General features: G+C 39.2%; 3 protein-coding genes across 3 annotated transcripts; 2 read left to right on the top strand and 1 right to left on the bottom strand.

The window, feature by feature from the left end:
* The first annotated feature begins 42 nt into the window (after positions 1 to 42).
* On the top strand, positions 43 to 1,959 carry mrps7 (mitochondrial ribosomal protein S7). The gene is made up of 5 exons (XM_058653817.1): positions 43 to 165; positions 871 to 1,062; positions 1,169 to 1,232; positions 1,320 to 1,487; positions 1,575 to 1,959. The coding sequence occupies exons 1-5, from the start codon at positions 125 to 127 to the stop codon at positions 1,794 to 1,796; spliced, it is 687 nt and encodes a 228-aa protein (XP_058509800.1). The 5' UTR covers positions 43 to 124; the 3' UTR covers positions 1,797 to 1,959.
* A 971-nt stretch (positions 1,960 to 2,930) lies between these two features.
* Positions 2,931 to 6,591, bottom strand: mif4gdb (MIF4G domain containing b). Its single transcript, XM_058653820.1, has 6 exons — positions 6,464 to 6,591; positions 5,266 to 5,371; positions 5,014 to 5,123; positions 4,636 to 4,791; positions 4,266 to 4,358; positions 2,931 to 3,815 (listed from the first exon to the last, which is right to left on the bottom strand). Exons 2-6 carry the CDS (start codon positions 5,342 to 5,344, stop codon positions 3,588 to 3,590), a joined length of 666 nt encoding a protein of 221 aa, XP_058509803.1. The 5' UTR covers positions 5,345 to 5,371; positions 6,464 to 6,591; the 3' UTR covers positions 2,931 to 3,587.
* A 396-nt stretch (positions 6,592 to 6,987) lies between these two features.
* On the top strand, positions 6,988 to 10,203 carry slc25a19 (solute carrier family 25 member 19). The gene is made up of 7 exons (XM_058653813.1): positions 6,988 to 7,125; positions 8,167 to 8,327; positions 8,584 to 8,739; positions 8,850 to 9,020; positions 9,129 to 9,309; positions 9,394 to 9,524; positions 9,616 to 10,203. Exons 2-7 carry the CDS (start codon positions 8,196 to 8,198, stop codon positions 9,829 to 9,831), a joined length of 987 nt encoding a protein of 328 aa, XP_058509796.1. The 5' UTR covers positions 6,988 to 7,125; positions 8,167 to 8,195; the 3' UTR covers positions 9,832 to 10,203.
* The last annotated feature ends 290 nt before the right edge of the window (positions 10,204 to 10,493 follow it).

The following is a 10,493-nucleotide window of genomic DNA, read 5'->3' as shown; positions in this document are numbered from 1 at the left end:
ACCCATTGCCATTAAAATTAGCAAATTATAAACACTGTTACCCCGTATATCTTTTTAATTTTTTTAATCAGGCATCTGTAAAAGATATTAAAGCGGGGTCCTACTTGACACTCACATTGTAAAGATGGCTACCATGTCAGGACTACTTAAACCGTGGTTACCAAGGTTGGTAAATATATCTGTTTCCATTATAAAACTGTATACAATTACGCTTTTAATGACGAATTATCCTTTTTTTGTCTATACAATTCACCAGGTTTAAAAATTCTAAAGATTTTCTATCTTTTTTCTGGATTTTTCAGTTACACTTATATGTCTTCTCCTGCTGTAGTCCATCAGCTTGACGTTTTAACGTGTTGTGTGTTCAGTGATGGTCTTCTGCAGACCTTGGTTGAAACCAGTGGTTGTTTGAGTTATTATTGATGCCTTTCCAATCATCTCTGATCAATGTGGTCATTCTCCTCTGACCTCTGGCATCAACAAGGTATTTCCACCGAGAGAAATGCTGCTCAACTCTGGATTTCTTTTCCAGATAACTCTCTGTAAGCCTGAGATATGGTTGTGCATGAAAATGCCAGCCTGTCTTAACCATGCCACATTCAAAATCCCTTAAATCACTTTCTTTACCCATTATGATGCTCGGTTAATACTTCAGCATGTCTTCTTGACCATGCCTGGATGCATCGAGTCACTGTTATATCATTGGCTGATTGGATATTTGCATTAACAAGCAGTTGAACAGGTGTACCAAATAAAGTGGCCTGAGAGTGTAAGCAACGGTATGAAACTTAAATAAATTAGTGAGGATAATCAGTTTGTCACAAACTTGTCACTTGTTAATTGCCTGTCTGGTGCATACTTTGCCTGTAGGGTGTTCCTGGTAAGATGGAGCAGGTATAACCCTTACTATCTGGAGCCAGATGTCAGGAAGGAGGCATACAGCAGACCAGAGGCGGAGCTGACCGCTGAGGAGAAAGAAAAGCAGCAGCTCAAAGTACTCAGACCCATCAAGGCAGCAACTAATGGAGTCACAAGCTCTGTTTTCAGTGACCCAGTCGTCAGGTATGCAGCCATGTCGGGTCATTGCAGCAGGGGGATCATTTGTTGCACCCGTTTAATCAGAACCTACTGACCTTTTTTTTTTTTTTTCCTGGTCTTTGCTTTTCAGTAAATTCATCAATATTATGATGAAACACGGGAACAAGATTCTGGCCAGAGAGATCATGACACAAGTAAAAAAAAGAAGAAAAATACAATTATAAATATTCTCCTCACTTTCTTACATTAGGGCCAAAGATTAATTTTTTTTCTTTTCTTAGACCCTCGAGAGCATAAAGAGGATACAGGTGGAGAAATACCACAAAGCTCCTGAGGTGAAAAAGGAGGAGATTGAGTGTAACCCCTACACAATTTTTCATCAGGCTCTGGAGAATTGTAAGCCTGTGGTTGGGCTGGCAAGCATACAGAAAGGTGGCAAGTACTACCAGGTCAGTGATAGGATTGGTTTGAAATGAAAAATAATCATGTTGAAACAAAGAATAAACATACAAAATCCAAATGTGTTCTCTTCCCAGGTGCCTGTCCCTCTTACGGACAACCGACGTCGCTTCCTTGCTATGAAATGGATGATGACAGAGTGCAGGGACAACAAACACAGACGCACGCGCATGTATGAAAAACTTTCCCAAGAACTGTTGGCAGCATACATGAAGGAGGGTAATGTCATCAAGAAGAAACATGAGCTGCACAAGATGGCAGAATCCAACAGGGCTTATGCCCACTACCGCTGGTGGTAGAAAGAAATTTCTTTGGACTAAAAATACTGTCAATTCAAAGGTCTCCTCCTATTGACAAACTGGACAGACATTGTGCTGGTCATGGATGATTCAATGACCCAATGTGCCACTCAGAGTTTGACTGTAAATAGTAAACATCGAATAAATCTTTCAGTGGAAGGACTGCAATGTACTCATTCTAAGTTCTGTTGACGTGAAATACACAGACTGATTAGACATGGCCGAACCCGAATTTTCACTCAGTTGTGATGTTGAAACACATGAAAAGGAATTAGGAAAAACTTCTAGAGATTTATTACAACAAATAAATTTGCTTTAAATTTACAACCCAACAACAAAAAATGGAAATGACAAATGTAAAAACATTGCAACGCTGTAATAAAATATAGAAACCTGCTGTATATTGCGGTCCGTGCCCTGTCTTTAAGGGACTTTAATTGTCTTCAGCATTCAAACTTGACATTTCCAACTTTCATTAGGTCCAATCAACACTCGGTCTAAATATGACATTTATATTTAAATTCTAACTTATGCAAGATTTGAGCATCATTTCTTTTAGGATTGTCTGGTTGATTTGACTGACCACTCTGAAATAAATTTTGTAATTCACTTTACTTTTACATTTGAAAATATTTGTTTTCAGAATCCTGACATTCGTCCTATGCTTGTGTCCAAGTTACTGCAAGGCACAGCTTTGGTCTAAGATCTTAATTCTCACTGAGCAGGTGGCGGCAGATTCAAAGTAAAACTTATGTTCAGTTACATCAAGTCATTGTTGCTGGTGGAATCTGAATTCAAGCTTTATATTTATAGCCTGTGTATATGAGGGGATATGGAATAATGGCTGCTTCTTTAGCACCTCAGCTACAAATGGAGAGTGTACACTGATCAGCTTCAGCATTAAGACCATTAATTGGCTTTATGTTTTGATACAGGTAAATATCTGAAGCCTGGTTAAATAATGTAATTTTAAACTTACAGATTCTGTTACAGGCTTTAATGATGTGGCTAATGAGCATAGGCTCATTATTGGATGATCCTGTGCATGTTATATTGACCCGACTAATGAAACCTGCGATTTAAGAACTTCATTAAGTGCCCAAACTATTTATGTGTGCAAATACAAAATAAAACTATTCTCTTGGTCTTTTATTGTTAAGCTGAGTCATAAGAAAAACAATTCAATCCCTGAATTGAGACATGTTTCGTCTGAGCTTCACATATCTTGTGTCAAACAGTAACAGAAATCTTACAGGGAATCTTGGGCTGAAAACTCAGAACTAGACTAGAATTCAAACCAATTCAATTATGTTCTACACTAAAAGGTATTTACTCAATAAAATATTTCCTTTTCAATTAATTAAAACATTGGTCACAATAAAAAGGTAAAGCAAAGACCATATCAGCTTGCATCTGACTGGAATGTAATTTCCAGCTCATTCAGATTTGGTAAAAAATAAGTGGAAGTTGAAATGTCAAAAGGAATGTCAGAAAAATAACAATTTTCAGCTTTACAAGTGGCAAGAAAAACTTAGGAACAAACCAAAGTGTACCTGAATGTGGCTAAACCTCGTTAACTGAACTATTGCACGTTCCACATCCACGGCACATCTCAGTAATATTATCAAATGCAGGGAACAATCCAGCAAAAATAAAGTCTTCTTACAAGCACTCCAACTTATTACATGTTAGATGTCCCCGTCTGTCAGGAACTTGCTTGCTTTTCACCAGGAGTGGTTTCATAATGCAGCTGCAAAAAAGCTGCTCTATGCCCTCGCCTTTGCAACCGCTCTAGTCTGCAAGTTCACTGTAGTAGTACTTATGTGCAGTGCTGCTGAGCAGCCACCCCCCAGCTCTGAACTCCAGGATCTCCAGGAGCAGCAGACGAGTCATGGAAGTGAGGCCTTCCTGGAGCAGAAAGCCGTCCCGCAGCAGGAAGAAGAGCTCGTCCATCTGTTGGCTGCTCATCGTCTCCAGCTGTTCACCGATGCGATGCAGCTGCAGCACCAGGCAGTCCACCTGCAGGGGGAAAGATGGAGGGGTCACCTCAGCTACACACAGACTCGGCATAATACTGCTGCAGAATCAAAACAGGTAACAAAACAGAACCATGGAATATAGCTATTTTCAGGTGAACAACAATTAAGCCACAAACATGTTTATTAATAAACGTTTGTAACATCAGCTTTTCAGGGAAGAAGGAAATACCTGCTATGTGTGTTACATCTCAAAGATACACTAAAGGCATTCTCATGTGTCGAACACTGAGAGCCAGTTTATTAAGAAAACATTAATGAGAGTTCACTTGTCATCTAAGTTAAGGGTGTAAAGCATAGAACCAAACATACAAAAAAAAGTTCTTATTTTTGATACACAAGGGATAGATAAAAAAACAAAAAACAGGCAATGTAAATCTATTTTAAAGTTACTCTAATCTAACAAAATGGATATGTCCACATGCTTCCTCACCTCTTCCTCATTCACTAAAGCATCAGGTTGGGCCAGCCTCATCAGACAGTCATACACAGGATTGACCAAGGCCACGATCGGCACGTTGTTCACCTAATTGTCAACACACACACACACACAGAGTCTTTTCAGCAGCTGACTGTTAATAAATGTTAGAGAGGAGGACAAGCTTCATCAAGACAATTGCATAAGGTCCTTGCCTGTAATGTTCCTTTATATTCAAATGACAAATTAGTTTTGGCTTCTTTAAAGAATGAATGAATGAATCACATGAGTTTACATCAGCCACACAATATTTTACAGATGTCATATAGTGATATAAAGTTGTATTGGATTGGATATGTGATGCAAAGCTAACTGCAGCGCTTACTTTGAGGTAGTCAAAGATGTTACACATGAACGTCACAAAGCACACCCACTCCTGCAGCGAGCGCTCCCTGGTCTCCTTACGGTCCTTAAACTCCTGCTGCAGTCGATTCAGCAAGTTTCTCCTGAACACGTTTCCATTGTTTTGCTTGGCCTCGGTCTGCACGACGTGACCAAGGTGGAGAGAAAGAGAGAGGGGGGGTCAGATAACAGAAGCTGAAGCATGGACAAAAAGGCACCAACCGCTATGGTGAAGGTAAGAGGGCAAAAAGAGGATTTAGAATTTAGTTAGAGTCTCAATCCGATGTTTAAGTCTTGTTCTAGTTTCCTAAATCACCCCTTCATGACATCAGCTATGAAAAACCATCCCATGAGTACAGACCTGCACAATAGTGAAGCAGATGCGTCCGGCTTCTTTGCTGAACACCTGGTCCTTCAGAGACTGGTCCACAATGATGGTGGAAACCTTCTCCAGGTTCACTGCACTTGGATCTAAAAGACACAGGAATTGTAAATGTAATAAAAATAAAAATGTCAGACAATCAATATCAAAACAATAGATATATGAATCTGAAGCTGAATTGCAGCTTTCGTAGATTATTAATTGCGTTGTACAGCGCAGTGAAATGCTGACCTTTCAAGGCCGTTTTCAGCAACATCTGTGTGTCCAGGTCAAATGACTGGATCTTGTAGTCTTCAGTGGAGTTTTCCATTGCAGACGGTTGCACCCCAAATTCCACCTGAAAGATGTCCAGAGACCAGACAACAGTTTTTTTTAACACATATATATATATATAGAAAAGACAAATATTTGACATGTGAATTTGCAGGTGAATTTTTCCAAACACGAATGGTTCCGCTTTAAGCCTGGGCAAAAAACACACACACACACACACATTACGCTAGAGACAGAGACCAGAGGACAATAACTCCAAAATCCTGTGCTGTCATCAAACTAGCTGCTTCCTAGGCTCATTCACTGAAGGATAGGAGAGATTACACAGACAACACAAACAGATTCAACTCAGTGCACAAGAACAAAGTATAATTTTGTTAGGTGTGCAGAATCGTACTCAAATCATATTCAATACATTTTCTGTTGCAATTTAGAACACGACCATAGGATAAACTTTAGGAAAGATTAAATCAATTTAAAATGAAGGGAATGTTGGAGAACAAAAGTAAAAGACTAAAAATAAAATGAATATAATAGTATAAATTATTAGTGTATTTAAACTGGAAAGGACAACAGACACCGCAAAGAACAAATTAACCATTATACGACTATATGGGTAGTTTGCTTATTTGTTCTTTTGTTGTTGTAACTTTGGTTTGGTATATGTTACTAAATTTGAGCACGATCCATGTATATTTAGCTTTGACACATTTAATTTGAAAGGATTTGAGCTTGGGTTTGACAGACGTGTGTTGCATTGCCCATATTTCTTGCCCATAAAATCTAAATATAATCTTTAAAAATGAACAAAGCTTCTATTTAGTATTCACACATTTACTTTGGCTAACTATATGGAGCTACACGGTTAGCTTTACCCTTATTTTGAATGAGTTTATTCTATTTTTTCACGAGATTAACGTAGCGGTGACATCAGTTACACACATTTACGCAACGTGGTTAACTTAAGTCAACAAACAAATGGATTATTCCGCTAGCGTGCGTGCTTCACAGACACCTTACTGCAAGTTAGCATCAAGTTGTATTTCAAATCTCACATTTACGTGACAGAAGCAAGTTTTAACAAAAAACAACAACATGTCGGACGAGTACGACACCCGAATACTTTCATTAGAAGGACAAAGTGCAGAAATTATACCTGTATATAGTAAATTTTTCACATTTACGCTGCTCTTTCTCTCCGGTGGACGTAGACGTCAACCGACACAACCCTCCAAAGATGAGTTGTCCCATTCAGATGGATCACTCCAAGAAGAAGACGGTGGCCTTGACTCTGTCCCCCAAAAAACGCCCAACAAGAAAGCTATCTAAAACCGTGGCATTTATCTAAATTCATTTCACTTCAAACTTTTATCTTGTCCAAGCCTTTTTCATCCCTCAAAGGTATGCATTTAACTGTGTATCTCTTAGTTTCATATTATTTCATATGTGAATTTGTAAAGTCAGTGTACAGCGAATAAAGAGAACGCAAATAAATACACACATGACAGACAAAATAAGTAATACCATTGACTGTACATTGAGAGTAATATTAAGTATACGTTCTGACGTCTTTTATCTTTCTCTGGGTGTCGTTTTTGGTGAAATAAGCTGCAGAACGAACTTTTGTCATGCTATGGCAGTGAAGTATCTTGTCAAAACACTTCTTCTTTGACAGGAGACTAACCCGGAAGTGGTTATTACTCTGCATAGTGTGCTAATGTATATGAGTATAAAATACCGTCTGGAAATTAAGCATTTCTTGAGTCCGGGTCCAGCTCCGCCCCTGTCATTTCATTTATGACGGACTTCTATTTCAAGGTAACTTTATTTACATGCTACATACATAGACTGACAACAAGTAAACTAGTGTCTCCCTATGTCTCAAGGTCCTACTTCATGTCCTTTACAATACACACAATAGCTGCTTTGTATTTTTCTCTTATTTCTCTACATATTATATAATATCATACGGTTTCATGGTTATATGTAGTCTAGATATTGGCAACAACAATAAGCCCATCGCAAAGATTCATGTAGAGTTTAACAGTAACTTTGTATTTGTATGTATACTTACATTTGTCATTTGACAGACGAGTACACATTACTCAGGTATTTGCATCTTCTCCATAACACATTTCTGAGGTCTGTATTGTACTTCTCACTCGCACACTTGTCCTGAATGTAATACTTATAACCCTCCGGTTTGGATCATTCTTTCTCGTGAGTACGTTTTGACATTTTTTGATTACACTTATTTTCACAATTGTTTGTTTCATAGAATGTTAAGTTTTTCCCTCAACCCTCAAACTAATGGAACGAATATTTAAAAAAAAAAAAAAAACACTCACTCAAACTGATCCTTTGATTATCAAAATAGTTGATTTGATGATGAATTATTGCTGCTCTGTATTGTCCATTTTTTGTAATCATATGCACATGTGATTTTTCATGTAATTTAATGTTGAATGTTTAATCCTGAATTTCCCCTTGGGGATCAATAAAGTTTTTTGAATTGAATTGAATGTTGCCTTTAGAACTATCCAGGTACAACAGATACAAGTGTACCTATGCAACTAATTCTGACTGATTTAGAGTATGTCTGCAGTTGATTCTTGCACTTACAATCAAATTAAATAGAATACGAAAGGGTTTAATAAAAAAAGAGAGTGCAATTTGAAATCCAAGGCTTCCGCTTGTGTATATACATGTAATTGTGTTGCCACTACAACTGATCAATAATACTAGATAATGGATAATAATCAAATAATCTGTAAACTTGAACATGTGTTTTTTTTTTTTTTGTGTGTGTGCTGTACACTTCAGTGGTTTCATAAATGGTGTTTTTGTTTCTGCCTGCAGTGTTAGCAGAACTCTGAGTGTGTGGAGACATGGTGGGCTATGACCCCGGCTCTCAGGCTGCAGTTCACTCTCCAGAAGCAGCAGCTCTGGCTGGGTCGACTGCTGGACTGGTAACCCGAGCCCTCATCAGCCCGTTTGACGTCCTGAAAATCAGATTTCAGGTAATGAGTCTGGCTGTGCATGTTCTTTGTCACGATTAATGTTCACTTATTTAAGTAAAACACAGTGTGTCATCCCCTGTTATGACCTTGAAGTACTTTGAAGAGGAGGACACAAGTGGTCCACACAAGCAGTCCACTGTTTACTATAAGCTGTCTTTGCAGAAGGAATTGTTTGTAACAAAAGAGTTGACAACTGCAGAAAGGTCCACTGTGAAGCCCTGTATGTTTATGTTTTTTTTTTTCTTGCATTCACCAGCTGCAGATTGAGCAAGTGTCATCACAAAGGCCGCAGGGGAAGTACTGGGGATTATTTCAAGCATCTCGCTGCATTTACTCTGAGGAGGGGCTGTCTGCTTTCTGGAAGGGCCACATCCCGGCTCAAATGCTCTCCATATGCTTCGGCGCTGTCCAGGTATAAAGCCCATCGGCCCCAAGCTCATACAAACAATCCTTACTGGAAAAATGATATTATAATTACCTTTATTTGCAAGATGTATGTATTTGTATGTGGGTGCTTTGCAGTTTGCCAGTTTTGAGTTTCTGACTGAGACGGTCCACAAGTCGACGCCGTATGACAGCCGAACAGCGGGAGTTCATTTTGTATGTGGCGGCTTGGCGGCGTGCTCTGCCACTGTGGTCTGCCAGCCTCTGGACACACTACGGACTCGCTTCGCAGCACAGGGAGAACCCAAGGTAGCATATACCACTGTTCATGTCCTGCAGCACAGTATGATTATGACTATCATGCAGCTGTACTGCTGGGATGTAGTCAAAATGGATGTTGATGACCTGTCATCTCAGGTGTACAGGAACCTGCGACATGCTGTGTCTACAATGTGCCGCTCCGGGGGAGCGCTGACTTTCTACCACGGTCTGTTGCCAACACTCATGGCCGTGTTTCCTTATGCTGGGCTGCAGTTCTTCTTCTACAATGTCTTTAAGGAGCTGTTGGCTCCACCCCCCAATTCTGGAAAGTCTGGAGGTGAGTGAAACTCAAACAAACTTCTACATCCAGTCTGAAATACTGTGATTTATTTTTGTTTATTTTTTATGTCCTGTCTTTCAGGGAACATGAGAAGCCTGGTCAGTGGCAGTGGAGCTGGAATAATCAGCAAAACACTCACTTATCCCTTTGACCTCTTCAAGAAGAGGCTGCAGGTGAGAGGCTTTGAAGCAGCCAGAGTTCACTTTGGACAGGTAAGCTCCTCTACAACATGTCACACACTTGTAAAGTACTTCTTTTGGGTCCGGTGTCTAATTTATAATCGCCATATTTTGCCGTGTGCAGGTGCGGAATTACAGAGGCTTGGTGGATTGCATGGTCCAAATAGCCCAGGAGGAGGGCGCCCGAGGCTTCTTTAAAGGCCTCTCGCCCAGCCTTGTGAAGGCTGCACTGTCCACGGGCTTCACCTTCTTTTGGTATGAGTTTTTCCTCAACGCCATACAGAACCTCAGTGAGAGACAGAAAACAAACAATATCATTAAAACCCCAGAGGAAAGATAATGGGAGAGAAAACACTTTGCATTGTTCTTTGCACTGAAAAACTGGGTAGCTGTTTGGTGGTGGGTTTATTGTGTTTACGTACAGTATAAAAATGAGTCAACACAACCTCGTCATACTTGTTCTTGTGTCGTCACTACACGTTGTGTTGCACAAGAAATGCATTTTTTTAAAAAAAGCAAAAATGTATTTAATATTTTATCTTGGGTTTTAGGGATGATGGTTTTTATCTAACAAGCCAAATGCACTGTTAATGAAGATATTTAACCTTTTAAAAATGTGTTTGTGCCCAAATATCAGTCCAGCACAAAACTTTCAGGTCATTGTGTTTTTTTTTTTTTAATAAATAAATAAATAAAAGTTCTTATGGCTGAATTCCATGTTTTCCATTGACAAGAGGCTACACAAATGTTTGTACCGCTGGGTAAATATTAGTGTTTTAAAAAGTAAGTCAGGTCATGTGCATGTGTTATTATGAACACTGACTGCACACGGCAGTAATGAAGGATGAGCTTTTTTATACCAAGCACCACCTGAGACAATATTGAGCTCTCAAAGTAACAGCATTATCAACAACGGTAAAATACAGTGGCGTAAATAAGCCGAGCAAAGTCAGCTTTGGACTTTTCACAGGAGGCAGATTTATTACCAACATAAAATGTACT

Source organism: Solea solea, chromosome 16 (genome assembly GCF_958295425.1).
Source record: "Solea solea chromosome 16, fSolSol10.1, whole genome shotgun sequence".
Lineage (NCBI taxonomy): Eukaryota > Metazoa > Chordata > Actinopteri > Pleuronectiformes > Soleidae > Solea > Solea solea.
This window is presented reverse-complemented; position numbering and strand designations above follow the sequence as displayed.

Coding starts and splice junctions, on each gene's coding strand:
- mrps7 (XM_058653817.1), top strand. CDS start 125: ATGGCTACCATGTCAGGACTACTTAAACCGTGGTTACCAAG. Junction 166..870: donor CTTAAACCGTGGTTACCAAG/GTTGGTAAATAT, acceptor CTTTGCCTGTAG/GGTGTTCCTGGTAAGATGGA. Junction 1,233..1,319: donor CCAGAGAGATCATGACACAA/GTAAAAAAAAGA, acceptor TTCTTTTCTTAG/ACCCTCGAGAGCATAAAGAG.
- mif4gdb (XM_058653820.1), bottom strand. CDS start 5,344: ATGGAAAACTCCACTGAAGACTACAAGATCCAGTCATTTGACCTGGAC. Junction 5,124..5,265: donor GCTGAAAACGGCCTTGAAAG/GTCAGCATTTCA, acceptor TGTGTCTTTTAG/ATCCAAGTGCAGTGAACCTG. Junction 4,359..4,635: donor ACATCTTTGACTACCTCAAA/GTAAGCGCTGCA, acceptor GTTGACAATTAG/GTGAACAACGTGCCGATCGT.
- slc25a19 (XM_058653813.1), top strand. CDS start 8,196: ATGGTGGGCTATGACCCCGGCTCTCAGGCTGCAGTTCACTCTCCAGAA. Junction 9,021..9,128: donor CAGCACAGGGAGAACCCAAG/GTAGCATATACC, acceptor CTGTCATCTCAG/GTGTACAGGAACCTGCGACA. Junction 9,525..9,615: donor CCAGAGTTCACTTTGGACAG/GTAAGCTCCTCT, acceptor TGCCGTGTGCAG/GTGCGGAATTACAGAGGCTT.